This window comes from Saimiri boliviensis, chromosome 2 (genome assembly GCF_048565385.1).
Source record: "Saimiri boliviensis isolate mSaiBol1 chromosome 2, mSaiBol1.pri, whole genome shotgun sequence".
Lineage (NCBI taxonomy): Eukaryota > Metazoa > Chordata > Mammalia > Primates > Cebidae > Saimiri > Saimiri boliviensis.
Genome location: NC_133450.1, coordinates 239,129,484 through 239,151,608, shown reverse-complemented (window position 1 = coordinate 239,151,608; position 22,125 = coordinate 239,129,484). Strand labels below are relative to the sequence as shown.

General features: G+C 48.5%; 1 protein-coding gene across 1 annotated transcript in view; it reads right to left on the bottom strand.

The window, feature by feature from the left end:
• Positions 1-2,627: 2,627 nt before the first annotated feature.
• Positions 2,628-22,125, bottom strand: part of HSD17B3 (hydroxysteroid 17-beta dehydrogenase 3) — a 70,398-nt gene continuing 50,900 nt past the window's right edge. Inside the window, exons 4-11 of the mRNA XM_003938172.3 lie at positions 20,416-20,523; positions 19,301-19,368; positions 17,856-17,891; positions 14,454-14,488; positions 13,278-13,359; positions 11,442-11,507; positions 8,004-8,153; positions 2,628-2,893 (exon numbers count right to left, since the gene is read on the bottom strand). Coding sequence (XP_003938221.2) covers positions 2,783-2,893; positions 8,004-8,153; positions 11,442-11,507; positions 13,278-13,359; positions 14,454-14,488; positions 17,856-17,891; positions 19,301-19,368; positions 20,416-20,523 — 656 coding nt within the window. The 3' untranslated portion in view covers positions 2,628-2,782. The remainder of the gene's footprint in view (positions 2,894-8,003; positions 8,154-11,441; positions 11,508-13,277; positions 13,360-14,453; positions 14,489-17,855; positions 17,892-19,300; positions 19,369-20,415; positions 20,524-22,125) is intronic.

Here is a 22,125-nt window from a genome sequence, read left to right as displayed (position 1 = left end):
GCCGAGCCCGCCGCGCAGCGGGCGGACCGCAGCGAGGACCCTCCTTTGGCACGGGAAGCCCGACTGATTCAAAGCGGCCCCGGGCAGGGCTTCGGCGCTCTCTGGGCCGCCGTGGCCGTCAGAGCCCCTGACGTGGGGTGCGCCGGTTCCCAGCCAGAGCGAGGGCCCGAAAGGGACGACGCCGCAGGGAGCCGCCCAGCCACGGCGGCCGGGGCTTCTCCCACCGTCGCCTCGTTTCCCTGCTCCCAGTGCGGTCCGAAAGGGGCGCTGCGGCCTTTGGCGTCCCGGGAGGCAGCGCGGACGGCAGAGGGGGCGCGTCTGTCAACACGGCCGGCTTCCCGGGCCGGCCCCGGCGCCCCAAGCCCCCCCCGAGAGAAGAGAGTCGGGCGAGAAGCCGGAGTCCGGGGCTCGTCCGCGGAAGCAGAAGGTCGGTGAGACCGGGCGGGCCTCCGTGTCCCGAAGTGACTCCGAGGACAGCAGAGCCGGAGCGCGGCCGGTGCTGAAATCCAGACACGCGGGCCGGCCGCCCCTGCCGCCGCCTCCACGGCACGTGGGAGTGAAACATACAGAGCTGAGGGCGCGGGGCCCACCCCCTGCCACTGATTTCGATTAAATAAACTGAGCCCAGACGCGGGGCTCCGCCGCTGCGCTTCGGCCACAGTGTGGGAGCATCGCCGGCTCTGCCGCTCACCGGTCAGGGGAGCCTCCACGCACTTACGTTTCCTGTGCCTCGGTTTCCTCATCTGTAACATGAAGGCGATAATAAAAGTATCCCCTTCTTCACTTGTTATAAGGCCTTACACAGTCTCTGACTGTGATCAGTGTTCAGCGAATGATAGCTATTATCGACTACTAATGGTGATGAGGCTAAAGATCTTAAACTATGCAGCTTTTCTGCCCTCGTTTCCTAAGAAGTCGGTTCAACATCTCCGGGCCTTTACTGTTAAGAAATTCTGTGTCACTTTAGGGACCCTCGAGAAGCTTGCTGGACAACTGTGCAAATCAATCTAGGATTAACACACTAGAAAACCCCTAGATCACACATTTAAAACTTCTCTCTCAAAATTCTCCCCAGGCCATCTAAGCTGAAGTGTGTCTCTGTTCTCACCTAAGGTGCTGGTGGTAGAATTTGCTCCTCAAAGGCCAATTCACCAGGGTTTGATTGAAATGTTCTAGAAACACAATGTCTACACTTTTGTAAATTTCTCCAGTGCCACTGGAAAGGCCAAGTCATTCATCGTAAGGGGTAGATGCTAGGACAAACGTATACTAAGATGAATGAATGGAGAACATATATTCTACAAACGGGCTTGACGCTATTCACCATTCCATCCGATACTCTTCCCATGGCAGGTTTGGTATCTTCTCCCATTGAATCCGGGAGGGCTTGGGCACAATGCCACGTAACTTCCAGTGTTAAGTCATACAGGACCGTACAGCTTCCTCCTAGTTTTCTTTGGGATGCTCGTTCGAAGGCAGCCACCACACTTCGAGGAAGACCATTCAGCCGCTCAGAGAGGCCATGCATAGGGGCTTCATGTGACACCTCCAGCTGGGGTCCCAGCCGACAACTCCCTCAATCTCCAGGCATGTAAGGATGCAGTCCTTCGGATCATTCAAGGCCTAGGGCTGGAAACCTGACCCCATGTGTCCCCAGCACCCCAAAAGTTGCTGACCTACAGAAACTTCATTTCTAGTTACCAACTCTTGCATTTGAGCAAGGTTTTTTTTTTTTTTAATATTTTGAGTATCCTGTCCTGTTTTTGTTTTTACCAACAGTCTTACATAGAACCCCAAATATAAGTAAAATAGATAAAGCTGGTGTTGCATTCGTTGATGTGGGTCAGGAATTTACCAGACACGGGCCTGATGTAACTGTCACCTGACATCTTCCTCTGTCCAATGTGAAAGGTAAATAAATCTTGGGACCCCCAAATCACTAAGCCAAAGGGACAGGTCAAGCTGGGAAGTGCGTCAGGCAAACCTGCCTCCCATTCTATTCTTAAATAAGACGACTACAAAGGAAGAAAGCTGCAGAACTCCCTCGCAATTTGCCCACTAGGAAATTCCTTATGGGTCCCAAGATCTTTACCCTAAAATGGTTCTGTTGAATTTTACCCCGACAGTGTCAATGGATCACTTCTCTTCACAGGGGCAGGACAAAGGACAGAACTCAAAGTCATCCCTCTGCTCACCTGAGACAAATGCATTTCAGCTTCACTGCAGATTCACTGAGCTAGACTAGGCATAAGTGACTATTCCTCCACCCCCTCCCGCATGTAAATTGTGTATTTGGTGAAAGGTTGATCAAAGACTCAAAGAAATGCAACCACTTGTCTCTTATCGGCCCATACCGCTCACAATTTCTTCCTCTTTCCCCAAAATTCTCCCTTTAAATATCAAAGCCTTCGAGATGATCTTTGGAGAAAGGGACAAACCTGCCTCCCAGGTGCACATCCCTAACATTGGCAAAATCAACTTTCTAAATGATTGAGACCTGTCTCAGATGCTTTTTGGTTCACGCCAGTTTCCTGGGGCCTTCGAGGAACCCCATTTGAGAACGGGTGAGCACTTCAGAACGACGGCACAGATTGACACCAGTTTTCCCACAGATCATCACACTCAAGTAAGGTGGCAAAAAAAACGTGTATTGTATGCCTCCGTGACCCCAGCCCCTCCCTCTTCAAGGGACTAGGTTGAAGGGCTGGTCTGCTCCTCTGGTCCTCTTCAGCCAGCGCGGGGCGGGTGAGGGAAAGGCTGTGCTGCACCCCACGCTGCCTGGCTACTTGACCTTGGTGTTGAGCTTCAGGTACGCCACATAGTGTGTCAGGAGCAACCTTTGGAAGGCAGCGCTGTAGAAGGCCCAAGCCGGGATCAGGCTCAGAAAGCCCGCCTTAAACAGAGAGAAGTGTCAGTGTTGGGGAGGAAGGAAGAATGAGTTCATCTTTGTGGTCTTTAGAGGTATTTTTTTCTGACTACTACCATAGAGCCCCCGAACCTTGTATGTAATTGATAAAGTTTAAGGGTCTTGTGCTCCTTTCTCAGCACACGAGGTTTTCTCGGACATCAAAGGAGGCAGTCCCTTTAAACGCTTTTGGACAACCTAGTAATATCAGCCCTAAGGAATTTTTTTTCTTTGAGACAGGGTCTTGCTCTGTCACCCAGGCTGGAGTGCAGTGGCACGATCACAACTTACTGCAGCCTCGACCTCCTGGGCTCAAGGGATCCTCCCACCTCAGCCTCCTGAGTAGCTGGGACCACAGGAGTGTGCCGTCATGCCTGGCTAATTTTTTCTTTTGTTTTTTCCAGAGACAAGTTCTTACTGTGTTCCCCAGTCTGTTCTCAAACTCCTGGACTTAAGTGATCCTCCTGCTTTGGCCTCCCAAAGTGCTGGGATTACAGGTGTGAGCCACTGTGCCCGGCCTGGAAATTCTAAATGAAGAGAGCTCTGTGTTAACTACCTCCCTGACTTACTCTTTGTCTTAGTGAGTATGTCCTTCCGTTGTCTTCAAGTCCTTTCTACCAAGCTTCCGTTAAAATGAGGACCCTGGGCTGAGCACAGTGGCTCAAACCTGTAATCTCAGCACTTAGGGAGGCGGGCAGATCACTTGAGGCCAGGAGTTCGAGATCACCGTAGCCAACGTGGTGAAATCCCATCTCTACTAAAAATACAAAAATTAGCCAGACACGGTGGCACATGCCTGTAGTCCCAGCTACTCTGGAGGCTGAGGCAGGAGAATCACTTGAACCCAAGAGGCGGGGGTTGCAGCGAGCGGTGATCACGCCACTGCACTCCAGCCTGGGTGACAGAGCAGGAGTCTGTCTTGAATAAAGAAATAAATAAATAAAATGAGGATTTAGGAGTGAATCAGAAATGCTTTCCATCATGTGGCACAACTCCGAAGCACAGTGGGTGTTAAGCGAGCACGTGAAGCCTGGACCAATGGAAGTCAGTCATAGAAAGGTGTGGATTATCAGCATGAGCACTTGCTTTTAAAAGAGGGCGAAGCCTTCAGTTCAATGCATTTCAGGCTGTAGATACAGGCCTTGAAAGGCTCCTTGCCACCACATTGCATCTGTGTCCTGCAAGAGAGGTACAGGACCCCAGAAGCAATCATTTTGTCCACAGCGTGGCCTGATGAATCCAACGTACCTCACTCTACCTACTCCCTACAAAACAACGGGATTCCAACCACAGGAAAACTTGAGCGTTTGGGGAGCTGTTCATATTTTGTCAACCAGCTCAGATCCTCAGATCTCTCCACTCCTCCCAGATACGCAAAGACAAGGGACGGATGACAGTTTCTGGGGACCAAAGCTGACCTCTCCTCTCACTAGCCACGTAGCTCAACTTCTTCCTAGGAACTTCATTTTTCTCTCTGAGCTTCCTTATCTCACAGCAAAATCAAGCCCTTTCAGTAGCTCTGTCTTGAACTAAATGTGTTGGCAGAGTGAGGTCAGCCATAAAGAAAATAAGCAAAGTAAATCAAAATTCTAGCTCCCTTGGAAAAGCCCTAAAAGAGTCCCTCTTCCATCTCCATCTTTGTCTACCCTCTCCCAGCCTGGAAGCGCCATGCACGAGCCAGGGAAGGCTGCAGTCCCGGACAAAAGTGGATTTAAATTCTAGCTTCACCATTACCAGCTGGGTGGCCGTGGGCGAGCTGTTGCGGCTCTGAGCTTTTTTCCCTCCGTTGTAATAGGGCGACTCTAAGACCTACCTCACAAGATTATTAGAACGGCTAAGCGAGGCAGCATGCCTGAAGACTCCAAGCTTGACAGGGTCTCCACGGGTAAGGGCTCTATTCCCGCCTCAGTCTCAGCCCCACCCTCCCGGTGACTGGAGAGCGTGCCATCTTGGCCTGGCCTCTTGGTAATAAAAGGGTCGCTTACTTACCACTCTATTATCCATGACTGCCTCTCTCCTTAGATACAGTGATCTTTCTACATCCTGGCAAACTCGAAATTGACATTAATGATTAATGTGTTTTCATTTATTTTCTCTCTTGCTTTGCCAGGAACACAAACTACTTTTCCTGGTCTGTTCTTGGCAACTGTTTGCCTGAAGAAATTAGAATCTGTTATCTAAGAAATTAAAAGAGAGATGTCAAGAAAATATTCAGGCCAGGCACAGTCGCTCACGCCTGTGATTCTAGTACTTTGGAAGGCTAAGGTGGGAGCATCTCTTGAGCCCAGGAGTTCAAAACCAGTCTGGACAACAAAGCGAGCCCAGTCCTCTACAAAAAAAAATTTTTTTTAATTGGCTGGATGTAGCAGCAGGTGCCTATAGTCCCAGCTACTGCGGAGGCTGAGGGGGGAGGATCCCTTGAGCCCAGGAATTGAAAGAGGCTGCAGTGAGTTGCGACCCTGCACTGCACTCTGGGCAACCTGGCTATGTCAAAATTAAATAAAATATTCAACCTTGACCCTGTGTCAAGATAAAATAAATTTTTATTCTATTTTTATAAAAATAAAAGGTTTATTTTACTACAAGAAAACATTCTTCAGATGCTGATGAGTTCCGTTTAAGCCGTCAGCATCCTGGAGGACTAAAGTCACAGCATCTTCCTGAAGGTGGAAGGGACGCCATCCGCACTGGAGAGGGCTGAGCTGTGACACCAAAATCTGTAATTTTGGCCAGGCGTGGTGACTCGTGCCTGTAATCCCAGCACTTTGGGAGGTCAGGGCAGGCAGATCACCTGAGGTCAAGAGTTGGAGACCAGCCTGGCCAACTAAAAATACAAAAATTAGCCAGGCGTTTTTACAGCACACCTGTAATCCCAGCTACTCGGGAGGCTGAGGCAGGAGACTCGCTGGAACCCGGGAGGCGGAGGCTGCCGTGAGCCGAGACTGCACCACTGCACTCCAGGCTGGGCGACAGTGAGACTCTATCTCAAAAAGAAAAAAAATCTGTAGTTTTCTTCCCCAGAGACGGTGAGAAGTGGGAGAGAGAAAGAGAAAGGCGTGGTCAGAAGTGTCCTCTGTTGGTTGTGAGCCCGGGGCCTGGGCTGGGGGCTGAAGGATAAGGCCTGGGGCATGAAGGTGGAGAAGTGTGACTCCTAAGAGTGGCACTGGAGCAAAGGAGGGGCCGTTGCCCCCACTACTCTGGGGTGCAGCCACAGGAAATTACCCCAGCATGGTGAGATAGGTGCTGAGATTTGGTTTTCCAAGCTTTCCTCAGGTCCACATTGGTGCTGATGCAGAGATGGGAGCCAGAGGTCTCTGTGGACCAAAGCTGTAGAGGGACTGTGGGCCTGTCGCCGGAGGGGGCTGTGGCAGACGACAGCAGTCTGCTGCCCTCAGTAGCTGGGGAGGCCTTGCCGGGACATCCACTGGCAGAGTCAAAAGGACAGAAAGATTCATCTCCCCCATTCCCCGTAGACATAAACTTCAGCAAGGTAAGCAGCCGCCCAGGACAGCAGCCCAACCATGGAGGGACTGGCATGGACCACAGGGCGTCCTCTGCCACCGCCACCTAGTGAGAGCGCCAGGAAGAAGGCAGGCTGCAGGGAAGAGAGAACACTTCTCTCCAGATAACAGACTGCAGCACATTCCCTAACGCCCAGCGGAGATGATGAGATCAAACTCAATTTGGACTCTTTGGATCTCTGTACACTCAGTGAATTTCCCGCATTGTGTGGTGATCTCGAAGTAGACCAGATCAGCAATAGAAAAAATAAAGACCTTCTGCTCTCTCTGTATGTCTGCTTTGTAGTGTGAGTTACGCAGGGGATTCTGCACATTGTTGAGGTTCTACGGTAAAAATAGCAAGTAATCACGTGAGAAAGTTCAATAGCTCTCGCCAGTCTTCTTTAAGTAAAGGAATGGTTTGGGAGACTTTAGCTCATGAAGCCATGAATCCTTCCAGCACCCATGAAAGAGAGAGAGACAGAGAGAGAGAGACAGAGAGAGAGAGGGAGGGATCCAATTCCCACAGTAGAAAAGGCAATGAGGCAGAGGAGGAAGCAGCAGATGATGGGTAAGTGAGGAAACGCCATCTCCCTGTCTTCAGCGCGACTGGAGTCAGAGCTGCACCGATGGCGTGTTTGTTTCAGTATTAGTGAGTGATACTCAAGTCCACCTTTGTTTCATGTGTGTGTTCATTTTTAAAAGCAGCCCAGGAGTGGTAAGAGCCTCTCGTGTCATATGCTGGATCCGTGGCGTGCTGGAGCTGGCTCGCACTCACTCATAAGAACCTGCTGTGATCATTCTCAGCAAACTAACACAGGAACAGAGAGCTCTCGTAAGTGGGAGTTGAGCAATAAGAACACATGGACACAGGGAGGGGAGCATCACACGCCCGGGCCTGTCGTGGGGTGGGGGGCAAGGGGAGGAAGAACATTAGGACAAATACCTAACGCGTGTGGGGCTTAACACCTAGACGACGGGTTGCTAGGAGCAGCAAGCCACCACGGCACATGTGTACCCATGCAACAAACCTGCACGTTCTGCACATGTATCCCGTAACTTAAAAATAAGAAATAAAAAAAGAGCCGGCTGTGCACCACGCACTCCTCAACTCGTGTGCACAGCGCCATGTCAGCGGCTGAAAGTCAGCCACGCGGGGAATATTTATACCATGGAAGTCAAACGCCACACGTCAAAGAGGTTTCTGTCTGTTCTGATGTTTTCCCCGGAGGACTGGTAGCTAAACATTGACTGGGAACAGAGGATCAGAAAAGACAGCAGCCGCCATGTGGAAGCACCATATAGCTCAGTCATCCCTGTCCAAGAGCTGCTGGGAGCCACCTTGCTTTCTGAGGGCATGAGGGAAGCAGCTGAGGTCCCATTAGACCTGCCAACCCCGGGGCTGCCTAGAGGCTGAGCTCGCAGGCTCCGGCTTCTCCCCGCCTTGCAACATACTCCTTGTCCCTGGCTGCATTACCCTGGGAGCATACCTAACGCATCGATGAGTGTCCCAGCAGCAAGGAAGAGCTAGCCCAGCCCTGCCAGCGCCCCCTGGGTGTCCTCTCTCCCTGGCTTCAAGAAAAGAAGTTATCAATTACCAAGAGTTCATGGGCAAGGCAGCCACAGGTTTCACCTCCAACTGTGACATAATTCAGTGACTCTTTGACAAATTCTTCAGCAGTCTTGGTTATCACGTTGGTATTTAGATACTTTGTCATTGCAGTCGAGATAGCATACGGGGTCAGCACCTACAACGGGAAACAGATCACAGCACAGGATCAATCCATCCCAGAAGACTGAGAAATTAACACTCAAGTCACCATCCCACCATTTCCCCAACTCTTCTCCTCCTGGGCAAAGTTTTAAGATCTCACAGTACCAGCACAGAGCTGGGAATCAGAAATTTGGTTTCTCAAGATGAGGACTTAGCCAGCCGACATCGGGCAGCCCAAATGCCCTGCCCAGCGCACAGTGTGACTGGAAAGAACTCAGTTCTCTCTCTCAGAACCAAGTTGCAAGACAGCAAATAAGAATACAGGATGTCCAGTTAAATTTGAAGTTCAGGCAAACAATGAAAAACACTCCAGCACAATCACGTCCCAAGTATTGCACGGGACATACTCAGACTGAAAGCTATTCATAGGCAGCTGAAATTGAAATGAAACTGGAGGTCCTGTATTTAATCTGGCAACTCTATCTCAGAAGTTTGTTTCTAATACCTATAACCAAAGTTGGAGCAACTTAAAGCACTTTGGATTCCCACTTTCACACTTCAGTTAGGAACCAAGAGTGGCACATACCTCATAACCTTTTCCTGTTGTGGTGAGAAAAACGATCTCACATCGTGCCCTAAACACCCAACACCATGTTTCCACCTGTGGTCTAACCACATTGTGGCCTGGCACAGGATTCGTAATATGGGGTTTTATTACCTTATTCCCAGAACAAAGGCTTTGGCATCTTTAGAAAGAAAAAAGGCCGGCACGGTGACTCATGCCTGTAATCCCAGCACTTTGGGAGGCCAAGGTGTGACAACTGCTTGATCCCGGGAGTTCGAGACCAGCCTGAGCAACAAGACGAAACCCTGTCTCCACTAAACATACAAAAATCGGCCAGGCACGGCAGCTCGTGCCTGTAGTCCTACCTACTCAGGAGGCTGAGGGAGGAGGAGCGAATGAACCTGGAAGACAGAGGCTGCAGTGAGCCAAGACAGTGCCATTGCATTCCAGCCTGGGCTACATCAGAGTGAAACCCCATCTCAAAAAAAAAGGAAAAACAAAAAGTTAAAAAAAAAATCCACAAAAATTTTCTTGGTTTTATTTTTCTTCACATCACATTTGAAATTACGTTGTTTCATAATTGAACCCAATTATGAGTCAGTTAATCCAAATGAACAGGTTCCTATGGAAATTAAAGCATATTAATCTGTATGACACTTTTCTTCCAAGGATCTCAAAGCGTTACTCTTTGAGAAATATAAGGAGCGTGCTTTCTCAACCACAGCTTCCAAATAGGGAAGTAATAATAAGTATTTTCATTCTTCAGTGATTTGGGGTTGACACAACACCTGTATGTACAAAATAGAGGCTCAATAAATAACGTTTAAACATATGTACTTATTTCTTCATTACATCTTTACTATAACCCAGAGATACAAGCAGGAATTATAAGCCCGTTTTTATGGATGGGAAAGCAGGCTCACAGAGTTTAAACAAGTTGACCAGGATGACTCAGAGGATAAGCGGTAGAGCTGGGATGAAATTCAAACCCAGCTCCACAGTTCATACTTCCTCATTCACTCAGCAAATATTTACTGAGCACCAACTATCTGTGTGTTTGGAGAGGCCAACTGGTTTTCGAAAGATCATAGTCTTTTCACTTTCTCCTCCTTGCTAGAAGAGCACCTCCAAGGTCTCTGCATCAGAGAAGGGACAGAGGACACCATTCCCCCCGCCACGCCTCCTCCCGCTGCTCCATGGTACCCGCTGCCTCAGCAGCTGTGCCCCGCAAGGATCAAGATCAGAGGCTGCTGAGGCTCACATGGCTAGGAAGCAGGTGGCCGTGATGATCATTCATCTTTAGAAATTGACAAGGATTTCTTGTTCCTCCTTCTTCCAGACACACGCATGATAGAATTGTACTTCCTGAACCCCTGTGGCTATGCGAGACCACACAACCAGATCGGGCCGATGATTTACGAACAGAGGCGGCATGCGTCATCTCTGGGCCACAGCATTTAGTTCATTGTCAAAGCAAAGCCCACGAAAAATTCCCACTCCCTTTCCTCCGGCGTGTCAGCTGCTCCATCAGCCTGGGCCCTGCGTCACCGCAGTGAGCCAGCGTCTTCTGTGAAGCCACAGTGGATGTGTCACGTGAATGCAAAATAGGACTTCGCTGTTTTCAGCCACTGAGCTACTGGGGGGTTCTTTTTCACTGCAGCAAACCTGGCCTCGGCAGGATCGCAGCATCGCAAAAGGGAAACCCCAGCTTCAGCTGGTAGTGGGAGCACTGAGAGCCCTGCATGGGAGGAGGACGCTCTAACGTGTCAGATGGCTTCTGCACAGCAGAGAAAGAGACTGTGGCACAATGGCATAGCTGTTACAACTACTCACTGTGGCTCAGAAATGATATTATTGGCCAAGTTCCTACCATTAACTCATCTCTGCCTACTTAATAAGCTTTGCCCTGTAGCTGGTTAGTTTATAGGAACAGCAGCCTAAAACACTCTCACTGGATATTTTAATTGAAAATCAGTGTGTGCAGCAATAATTTCAAAGAGGTAATTTTGAGCGCGCCCTTCTCCATCTCTAATGGTATATTGTAAAACTTCTTCCCACCCGACAACAACAAAACTAAACAAGAACTCCGTTTCTTCTACGTTCCAGAAACTCCCTGACTCTAACTGTTGCTGAACCAAGCACAGACAAACCACCGACACTTCAGGAGTCACATCGCTCGGCCCGCAGCAGGCAGTGGCAGCCCAGCTCTGTCTAGGTGAGGACAGGTGATCCGCGACGCAGAGCGCCTCCTCCCTACCTGCTGAGAACCAGAGGGTGGCGACCTCTGTGCCCGTCACAGAAGGACCCCTCCCCTGGTGACTAGTCCCTCCCCTCGTTCAAACTTGATCGAGTGCCCAGTTTTGTTTCGCTTCGTTTGCTTCTCCTCCGTAACTCCTCGTGCATAAACCTGTGTCCTGTACCGGGGTCAGAGAGGTAAAGCCGCAAGTGACCCTAATGTCTCCTCTGATGAAGCATCAGGAAAGGTCCACAGCACTTCTGAGCAGCCACTCCCTTCCCGCATTTCCTCCTCCAGCACCCAGGGCACGGGGGAGAGCAGCAGAAACCACAGAAGCAGGTGGGACTGAGGCGCCCCGAAAGCCCATACGGCATCCCCAGCTCATCTTCCCCACATGTGCGCAGCCAGACCTGCAGGAGGCGGTGGCCCCAGCCACAGGAGGTCCAGAGTAACCCTTCCTGAGGACTCACAGCCATCCCCCAACCTGGATGACGACAAGGACTCACAGCCGCCCAGCTCACCTGGATCATGACTTCTTTTGCTTTATATTCCACTTGCAGGGCCTTGGAAAATGTGCACACAAACGCCTGGAGCAAGAAAGAGAAACATCTGAGGCCCCCGCATGTGCTCCCTCACGGAGCCAACCTCCTCCGACTTCAAGGGGCATGCAGAGACACCACCTACTAGACTTTAAAACAGAGTGGGGACCCATGGGTACGAAGGGTACAAAGTTTCGCCCGCACAAGGTGAATACGCTCTGTAGCTCTGCTATACAGCATGGTGACAAAAGCTAATAAGCAGAGGCCATGTACCTGAAAATTGCTAAGCGAGTAGATCTCAGGTGGCCTCACCACACACAAAAAAACTGCAAGTATGTGAGACAATGGATATGTTAATTCACTTGATTATGGATATGTTAATTGGATTGATCATGGCTATGTTAATTCGATTGATCATGGATGTGTTAATTCGATTGATCATGGATATGTTAATTTGATTGATCATGGATATGTTAATTTGCCTGATCGTGGATGTGTTAATTTGATTGATCATGCATATGTTAATTTGATTGATCATGGATTGGTTAATTCACTTGATCATGGATATGTTGATTCAGTTGGTCATGAATATGTTAATTCGATTGATCATGGATATGTTAATTTGACTGATCATGGACATGTTAATTCAATTGATCATGGATATGTTAATTCGATTGATCATGGATATGTTAATTCAGTTGATTATGGATATGTTAATTCCCTTGATCATGCATATGTTAATTTGATTGATCATGGATATGTTAATTCAGTTGGTCATGAATATGTTAATTCGATTGATCATGGATATGTTAATTTGACTGATCATGGATATGTTAATTCGATTGATCATGGATACGTTAATGTCTGCTTGGGGACAGATACATCCCTAGGGCCACCGCATAGATTAGCTTGATCATTTTGCAACGTACACATATATCAAAATATCACCTTGCATACTGTAAGTAGATACAATTTTTATTTGTCATATTTACCTTAATAAAGCAGGAGAGTGGGGCAGAAAGAGAGTAAGGGAAAAACTTAATCAGCCTGTCTTTTTTTTTTTTTTTTTTTGAGACAGTCTCTCTTTTGCCAGGCACCAGGCTGGAGTGCAGTGGCGCAATCTCGGCTCACTGCAACCTCCGTCTCCCAGCTTCAAGCAATTCTCTCACCTTAGCCTCCAGAATAGCTGGGACTACAAGCACGCCACCACGCCCAGCTGATTTTTGTATTTTAGTAGAGATGGGGTTTCACTATATTGGCCGGGATGGTCTCGATCTCTTGACCTCATGATCCATCTGCCTTGACCTCCCACAGTGCTGGGATTTCAGGCCTGAGCCACTGTGCCCAGCTGAACCAGCTTGTCGTAATGGGAGTTAGCACTCCATCCCCTGGTCTGGGAAGAGGACCCTCACTCAGCAGGAATGTCTGTTTTAGGATAAATACATCCCTGGGACCACTGCATGGATTAACTCCCCTTGTAGAGCACCACCTCCTCCTCAGGCTCTTTTTATGACTAGGGCGTGAAGACCCCAGGCTGGACCTCCCTCTCTGGAAGGGAGCTACAGTGTCAATTGTCAGCAGGAAGACAGCAAGGGCTCCCAGAGGAGGTGAATGGGGCTGGCACCCCCAGAGGCTGGCCAAGTTGTGCCCAGAGTGAGTGCTTTCTTCTCATTTGCTCTCGGACTTCCCAGCCCTGCACATATGACAGCGTCTCCAGGCAAACCTTTCCAGCAACTTGCCAGATGATCCAAAGGAAATTGCCAACTGGGAGACATAAGAGGAAGAAGGAAGAGACTTGGAAGACATGGCGTCACTCACCTTGGAAGCGGAGTACATGGAGTAGAGAGGCCAAGGAAACAGGGCTACGCCAGAAGAAATGTTCAGAATGAGACCTTTCCGCCTGAAAGGCAAAAAAGCAGAGTTCCCATGGCTTTGCTGCCCTGCCCGACCCTGAGTACAAAGGAAACAAAGGAGCACCTGTGAACACTGACGGACTCTGCTCTTGCTAGTCTTCGGCAAGCACGAGGTGCTGGGCTTCTAGGAACGGTGAGTGAACTTCCCCTACCTTTCCCTGGAGGGCACTGCACGGGGGACACTGCCTGGCAGTCATGTGACATCACCTGATGCGAGGTGCTTGCTCCTGGAAACAGAGGCTCTGCTACAATTGAGGTCTCTCCACCAAAATACTGATAACCAGCTCAGCTCAGGATTTAAAGGGAGTGAATCCTCCTTCCCTACATGTGACCGCATGAGCTGCTGGTCCCTTTGGACTCACGGACCCACAGCAGGACAGATGTCACATGGTGGAACGTTGTCTTGGGTAGAATTTCATACTGTGAAAGTCTCCAGGAGCCTTACTTGTCCTTTTGAAATTCAGTATCCTTAATCCTTCCCAATTAGACGGATTGAATCGGTGGGGGGGGGGGGGGGGGGGCGGGGCAGAGGACGAGAAACTGCAAATTAGAATACAAGGCCAAGCCCCTTCTTCCTCCAGGGAGGATAACACTATGGAGCACTTGCTTTTAATGACCACCACCTGAGAAAAACCACCTCCCAAATGGGCGTTGGAATAGGGTGACATAAATACGGAATAAGCGGAGTAGCTGACAGAGTGGCGATTTTCACACTAAATGGGAGTATTCTTTCTGACAAAAGCTGAAATTCCTAACAAAGAGATGGTCTTGATCTCAGGCCAACTTCTGAAGTTTTCTTTTATACTCAACATTAGTTAATTTTTCTTTAATCCAGTGCTGAAACTGACATTCTCTTCCTCCCTCTGATGTGTGTTACATTTGACCTTCACATGAGCCTATTTGCAGAGCTGGCTGGCCCAGAACATTATGTTTTTTTTCCCATAATCACCGTGTGCTTTCATCAGAGCTGCTGTCGTTTGTTAAAGCCCAGCCAGATAGCCTCTGTGCCCCAGTCCCCGAGTTAGCTGACCGCCAGGGCAGGGAGGCCACGCGCGGCACACTTTTTTGAAGAAGGCGTTACCTTGATTCCATATGTTTCAGAATCAGCTGCGTCATCTACAAGAGAAAACCAGTGGTAAGCCCCACAAGGAACTAAGGAGCAGTGCAAGGGGGCAAGGTGGCAATGGGGAGGGAGCCCCGGAGGAAGCTGGGAAAGAGCTTCGTCTTCTCGGACGGTCTTGGAAATTGCTGGCACTCACTGGAGGTCACTCTGGCCACATCAGAGTCTGGCTGGAACCCCCAAGAGCCAACCTGGACATACGACAGGCTTCTCTGGGGCCTCTGGTTTCTGCCCCCTAAAGCTAACATCTTCCTGAAAATGAGGGCAGTGAAAAATTGGGGGAATTGACTTATGGCTGTGGGATCAACACTGAGGTTCCCATGATACTCTTCATTCTACGTGACAGGCAAAAGTAGACTGGCCGTGAGTTGGAAGTGGGGAAATATAGGGAAACCTAGTAAGACTCTGTAGAGAGAAGGACACCTCTTCAATCCAACAGCAGACGCATAAGCAGCCTGCAGCTAGGCTGTGAAATAGCTCTGCGAACCAATCGCGAGGCCGCTCCTGTGTACTGAAACAAGAGCCTTGAGAAGCCCCTTCTCCTCCCAGCCTACCGACCCCTGACACTTTGGGAGCCTAAGAAATCTTTGTTTCAAAATTACAAGAAGCAACCCCCCATGGACTGGCATGTTCTCTGTGGTGTAATTGACCGGAATCAGGCCCGACAGGTTTGAGACAAGAGACCCAAGTGAAAGGAGAGGGGCAGAGACATCAAGCCGCCTGGGAACTGCACAGGCCACCCATTTCTGGGCTGTCCAGGGGCCCTGCCGCAGCTCCTCCTGGGCGCCAGGCTGTCTCAGATCCTCCAGGGAAAGTCTTCACTGCTGGGGGACCGGGACAGTGGAGGGAGTGGAGCTCTCTAGAAACACTGGGTTGCCTCTGGCACACTGGATTTTGAGGAAGAAGAGGGAGGCTGAGGGGTGAGATGGTGCCAGCCCCTCTCCATAACTGACTTCGTAGGGATGCTATGTGAGCCTTGTCAGCCAGCACCACATTGCCTCAAAGCCTCCCCGATGAACTCACTAGCCCTGCTGGCTGAATGAGCCCGATCAGAGAGACAACACTGAATCTGGGAGTCCCTACCTCAAAGCTTCCCGTATTTAGTTTCTTATTCCACCTTCCCTTTGCCCTCAAACACATATTCCCCCATCCCAGGCGCTCTAGAGAACTCTGCTGTCTCCAGATGGCTCCTTTGAAACGGCGCAGCTTCACTAGTCATGCTTCCAACCAGCGTGGTTAATGGGCACGGTGTGCTTAGAAGCTAAACTTCAATTTATTTTATTTGTTACTTAGGGAACTTAGTGTCTATCAATATATAATTTTTTAACAAATCAAAGCATTTTTCTGCTAAAGGAGTCGGAGGGTTGTCAAGTACATTTGGGAAACGCCCGTGATCAAACAGCCCAAGACTGAAAGGTCAGTGTGTAAAATCACGTGGAAGACTTTAGTGGTAAGGCTGCAGATGACAGTTAGACACCTACAACTCATAATCACATCAGCTGGGGAGCTCTAAAAAGCCACCGATTGCTAAGCATAAAAAGATGTGTGGACCCAATGGCAACTGAGCAGAAAACTATAAAATACCGGCATGAAATACTCACAGCAAGAACAACCGAAAAGTTGTTATCAACCCAACTTATCCACCTGAAAAATAAAAGATTCGTCCACTCTGCATCCGTTTCCCCTCCTTATGTTAACAGCAGCCTGGCCTTCTTTGGGAATCCTTCCTCCTCTACCGCCAGTCCACGTTGTTCAGATAGGTAAGACTGAGCCTTCTGCTACGCTCCAACCAGGGTCCCTAACTGCTTGAAATCAGGGATCAGACCTGACTCATCACTGCAGTCCCACTGACCTTCCGGAGTGGTCACCCAGGCTGCCACATACAGCTGTGAATGTTGTGTACTGAGTAAGGTGCCCAGCTGTGAGGTTTGCGAGGGTGGGAAGCTCCCGGCTCACTTACAAGCCATGTGCCTTAACAGAGGAAGAGGGCTCTATCTCCAGAGGAAGGGGAAACACATCATTCATACAAAATGGTCATCTACTCACCAAGTCACGCAGCTGTAGGCTGTGTCCATTCTTAAACAGGATCTTTCTCTAAACTGTCTATGTAGGATCGCTTTCAGGGGGTCTTGCTATAAATGTTTGTGCAGCTGACCCTCATCAAAGAACCTGAATGATGAATAGTGCCTAAGACATCTCTTGATCCACGGCCTTTTTCTTTTTTGAGACAGAGTCTTGCTCTGTCACCCAGGCTGGAGTGTAAAGGCATGATCTCGGCTCACTGCAACTTCTGCCTCCCAGATTCAAGCAATTCTCCTGCCTCAGCTTCCTGAGTAGTTGGGATCACAGGCATCCACTACCATGCCCAGCTAATTTTTGTATTTTTTAGTAGAGATGGGGTTTCCCCATGTTGTTCAGGCTGGTCTCGAACTCCTGACCTCAGGTGATCCACCCACCTTGGCCTCCCAAGGTACTAGGATTACGGGTGTGAGCCACCATGCCCGGCCGATCCACAGCCTTTTAATAGCAGATGTGGAACCTCAAATTCAAGGGGGCTATGAAACTTGTCCAGTGCTGTCTAACTACTTAGCAGCTGTGCTGGGACCAGAGCACAGATGAACTTAAGCTTTGATTCAACAAATATTTATTGAACAACCAAAGTCCAGAAAATCCAACCCGGGCCCTCCATTAGTTTTCCAGAGTGAGCTTTCCTCTACGTACAAAGCATAAAATTAGAGGAAGATACTCATTCTTGTTAAAGTTGCACTGGAATCCTGACTATGTTTCAGCATCATCAAGCCTAGTATGTTCTGACGGATGACAAAACGGAATGCAGAAATAGGATTCAGATCCAAGGGAGGGTCGAATCCATTACTGTATTTTTTAGATGAAAAATAGTTCAAGGCCGGGCGCGGTGGCTCGTTTCTGAAATCCCAGCACTTTGGGAGGCCGAGGCGGGTGGATCACGAGGTCAAGAGATCAAGACCATCCTGGCCAACACGGTGAAACCCCGTCTCTACTAAAAATACAAAAAAATTAGCCGGACATGGTGGCACGTGCCTGTGGTCCCAGCTACTTGGGAGGCTGAGGCGGAAGAATCACTTGAACCTAGAAGGAGGAGGTTGTAGTGAACCGAGATTGCACCACTGCACTCCAGCCTGGTAACAGAGCAAGACTCTGTCTCAAAGAAAAGAAAAAAGAAAAATAGTTCAAGACAAAAGACCACGACATGGCCTCTCAACTAAGTCCGGTTCAATTTCAAAGAATCCTGTTTCTATAGCAGACCAGCACAATTCTCCCGAGTTACCAAATTTCAAAAGCTACTAGATTTTAAGGCATTTCGCACACATATTGATCACATACCTTGACTACGGAGGTGATGTTACAATGGATGAGGCTCTGTAATAAATAATCACAACCACGAATCAGCTGGATGATTAGAGAAATTCTCCTGGAAAGCAGATGATGCTAAAGAACTATGAAGTGGGCGAAAGGGCGTGGCTGAGCGGTTTCGTCACTCACCCTGCAAATCGGGCTCGTAAGTGACCTCTAGCAAGCATGCACTGGCATCGGGAACAACTGACACCCATTCTGCGACTCTGTACCTACGTAACCTCGACTAGATGTCAATTAAGTTTCCTGGAAAACTTGGAACTATATTCCTGGAGGAAGCTAGATATGCTTTTTCGGAGGGAACTACTCCATTTCCAGCTGGGGGAAGAGTGGTTGGGCATGTGTCAGTCTAGGAGAACAGAAAGGCAAACAGTTGTATCATACAGGGTAGAGGTTCTGGGCTATGGAGGGCAGGTAAAGAAACTGCTAGAATCACCCAAGAAAAAGAAAGGGGGAGAGAGGACAGGCAGAGACGCCAGCACGAGCACAGATGTACACGGGCAGAGGAACGGCCCTGGAACATGCTTAACGGAGAGACGCTTGTGCCAGCAACAGAGTGTGGAAGAGACAGACCAGTCGGGAGGTGTGTGGTCCAGAGAGGGGTGTGGTGAGGATGTGCAGCAACATCCAACAGTCTGGCATTATAACCCAGTGCAGCGGATGCAGGGCTTACGGAGGACCGCAGGGTCCCTGCCGAAGTGGGGAGTGGAAGCCTGAGAGCCCGTTCAGACTGGTGCAGCCCTGTGACGCCAAAGGACAGGGCCTGAGGAAGGGTCAAAAATAGTGCCTTCAAGAACTGTTAAATGCATTAAAAACATACGCCCGACCAACGACGGCAGCCAAGGGTCTGAGCCAAGCTCACTGGACTTAGAATCCTCCAGCCACAGTTAGTGTCGTGTGTTTCCCTCCAAACAAATCTTTTTTTTTTTTTTTTTTTTTTTTTTTTTTGAGATGGAGTTTCGCTCTTGTTACCCAGGCTAGAGTGCAACGGCGCGATCTCGGCTCACCGCAACCTCCGCCTCCTCAGTTATCCAAACAAATCTTATCACCTGGGGAGACAGAGAAAGCCAACGAGCTGGCCTCTCCCATATATATTCTCAGCTGCGAATCTGTTAGGCAGAATTATCCTTTAGAAAGCAGAATGCAGAGTCCCAGAAGAACAGGATGATGGACAGGTAAGTCTGATGTGCAGAGAAGGAGGAAGATGTCCGTATCCTAGAGATATCATGAAAAGCCGTACTCTTGACTGTGGATCAAGTGCTAAGGTGAAGATAAAGGCGGCCTCAATATGTACAGTGAAGGATTTCGGCCAGATGCCCGCTTCCGTCACCCCTTCCCAGGCCTGAGTGATTATCCAGCAAAGGGACCCAGAACCTGGGTAAGAGGAATCCACACACAGGAGAGCACAAGTCTACCTGGATTTCATCCGGTGCGTTCAGGAAATGGCTTGGGAGAAGGTTTGGAAGCATTCCAACATTGTTGACTGGCAGGGAGAAGCAAAACAAAAATATGTCAGAAGAGCAGGTGGGAGATTTTCCCAAAGGACTATGTACAAAAAGATTTACATATAAGGTTGTTCATCGCAGCATGATTTGATAACAGTGAGGAAATTGGAGGGAAAATTTAGCCCATCGATAGAGACACCTTCACTGAATCATGAGTTTGTCATGTGTTGGAACACATGTAGTCATTAACAGCTCTGGCTGCTTGCAATTTTAAAGGCACGGGAGAGCCTGCATGATGTTAAGTTTTTAAAACATAGATGACAAAACCGCACAAATGTATAATTCCGGTTTTGAAAATATGTGTGTGTGTAGGATTAGAAAAATATGCACCAAAATGCTATCTCGGAGTACTGGGATTTTAAGAGATTCATATTTATTTTATCAGCCTTTCTGTTCTTTCCAATTTTTCTGCAATGATATGCTTTACACACACACATATATATATAAATGTGATTATTTTTAAAATTCAGCAGAAGGCTTAGAAATTAAATTTTATTTTCTTCTATATATACTACACACAGTGCACTGTGCTTGTGGCCATAAAATACCTTGTCTATAAATCATTACAGAAAAATATATTGTTTTCTGAATCAGAAAGAGTCAATTCTCCGCTAACTATACTATTTCATGGAGCAGTAACAGCAATGTTTGTTTGCTAAACTAATTCTTTTAGGCTAATGTTTCTGGGATTATTTTTCTGCCAAATGTTAACGTCAGTTCCATAGAAGAAGATTCATTTTAATATTAGAAAATATAGTTAGGGGTTGAAACCTACATTTGATACATTCTAAGCCCATATGTAAGTTTTTTTTAATTTAGTAATGCCTCTTGAAGAATTGTGCTTTGATATTCAACTTAATGCTACAGCTTAAAATATGGTATATTTTAAGTATATTATAATCCATAAGTATACTATACTCATGGATTGAGTATAAACTACCATGAAATAATCAAGTGCCACTCATCAGTGCCAGGTTATTTCACTGATGTATTACAGCAAGCTTTGCATCTTGCAATTTACTCACCTAAAATTCCGATTTCCAAGCCTGTGAGTTTTTCTTTAATATCCTCGTAGATGTCATCTTTGGTAAAATCTGCTTGGATAATCTTCACACTACTCCCTGTAGTCTGCTCTGCATGAGAGACAACCATTTTTTTTAATGAACAGGGATCCAAATGCCCCCTTGCCCATGAAGTTACCCCAGCGCTCCAGCATTACCTGAGCAGACTCAGGACAGCCCATTGCCCCAAATCGAAAAGGGAGATGGCTCTGAGTAAATGCTGGGAGATGCTAAGAGATTGGCGAGTGGTGGCTTCTACGTGTCTCTAAGAGTTGCTACAGGGACAAGTATGTGCATTAAGATAGATTTAATGCAGCAGTTCTCAAAGCGGAGTCCGCAAGGCACAGCAGCAGGGTTGTTGGAAACTTGTCAGAAATGCAGATTCTCAGGCTCCACCCCAGGTCTGCCGCATCAGAAACTGTGGGTGTGGCCCTGCCAGTCACCTGCTTAACACACTGCTGAGTGACTCTGCTGCTTGTTCCAGTTTGAGACCCCTGGACTGACAGATGTAAAAGCAAGGTCCGAGGCTGCCTCTGCTCCCAAGCGCCATGTCTCTTCCTCACAGACACAGCAACTCTGTATTCCCAGAGCGTTTACATACACACTGTCTTACGGCCATCCTCCCTACAGCCTTCTAAAGTGGACATTATGATCTTCATTTTCCAGAGGCGAAAACGAAGGCTTGGAGAGGCGAACTGACCCAGGAGCGTCCACGCTGGTCGCTCCAAGTTCAGTGCGCTCTCCACTACTGTGTGTCAACTCGCCTTCTGCAGGAGTTTTCCTGCGGATGTGAAAGCTACAACCGGAGTTTAGCAACAGCTTGGTGAGCCGCTTTAGCTTTGGAGTTGGCCAGTATTTGTGGGCCAAGCAATCGTGAGGAATAGTTAGGGAGTGGACAGTGTTTCAAAGACACTACTTGCCTTTCAAAAGGATGATAAAAAGCACATTTCAGCGTTGTGAGAAAAACACTGAAGAATGTCTCGGTCCTTGTCAAAGTTACTTCTAATATCCAGACACAGAACAAAAGCAGGATTCATCGGTTCAAGGGCACTGGCGCTCCGCGGTGTGACTGCACAGCCCGCACCTCCCACACCTACCTCCTGTCCCAGATCTCCCCCAGGGAAACAAGGCTCACCCCTGACAGCCCACCACGGTCTTCACAAGTCTCTGTAACTAACGTGTCATCCCTTTGAGTTAGAGTTTATTAATTATTAAATTAGTAATTATTAAAATTATCAAAGTTTCCAAAAGCTATATGATCATCATTATTTAAAAGAAACACTTCAGAGCGAGTCATAATAATAAAACATTATGATATAAAAGTTGCCTCAGGGTTGTACAGTGTACAACCTCTACATCCACACATGACGACCCTGGATCAAAACTGTTTTTAAAATGTGACAAACACCAGTAAGCACTGTCCCTCATCCTCCCGCCAAGAGCAGGGCATAGACATAGGGAAGGGAAGTCCCAAACACAGATGGTGCTTTTGGAGGGAGCTGGGCCTCAAGGATGAGCAGGGCTGATCTGGCCATGAAGGCAGCAAGGCAAACGAGAAAGCGGACTGATTTGTGCCTCTGGTGGTCCCTGCTTGCCCCAGCCCCCAGAGCCCGAAAGCTGACACCTCCTATCCCACCCTCCGCTTTGTGACCGGGCTCCTCAGGAGAGTGGGTG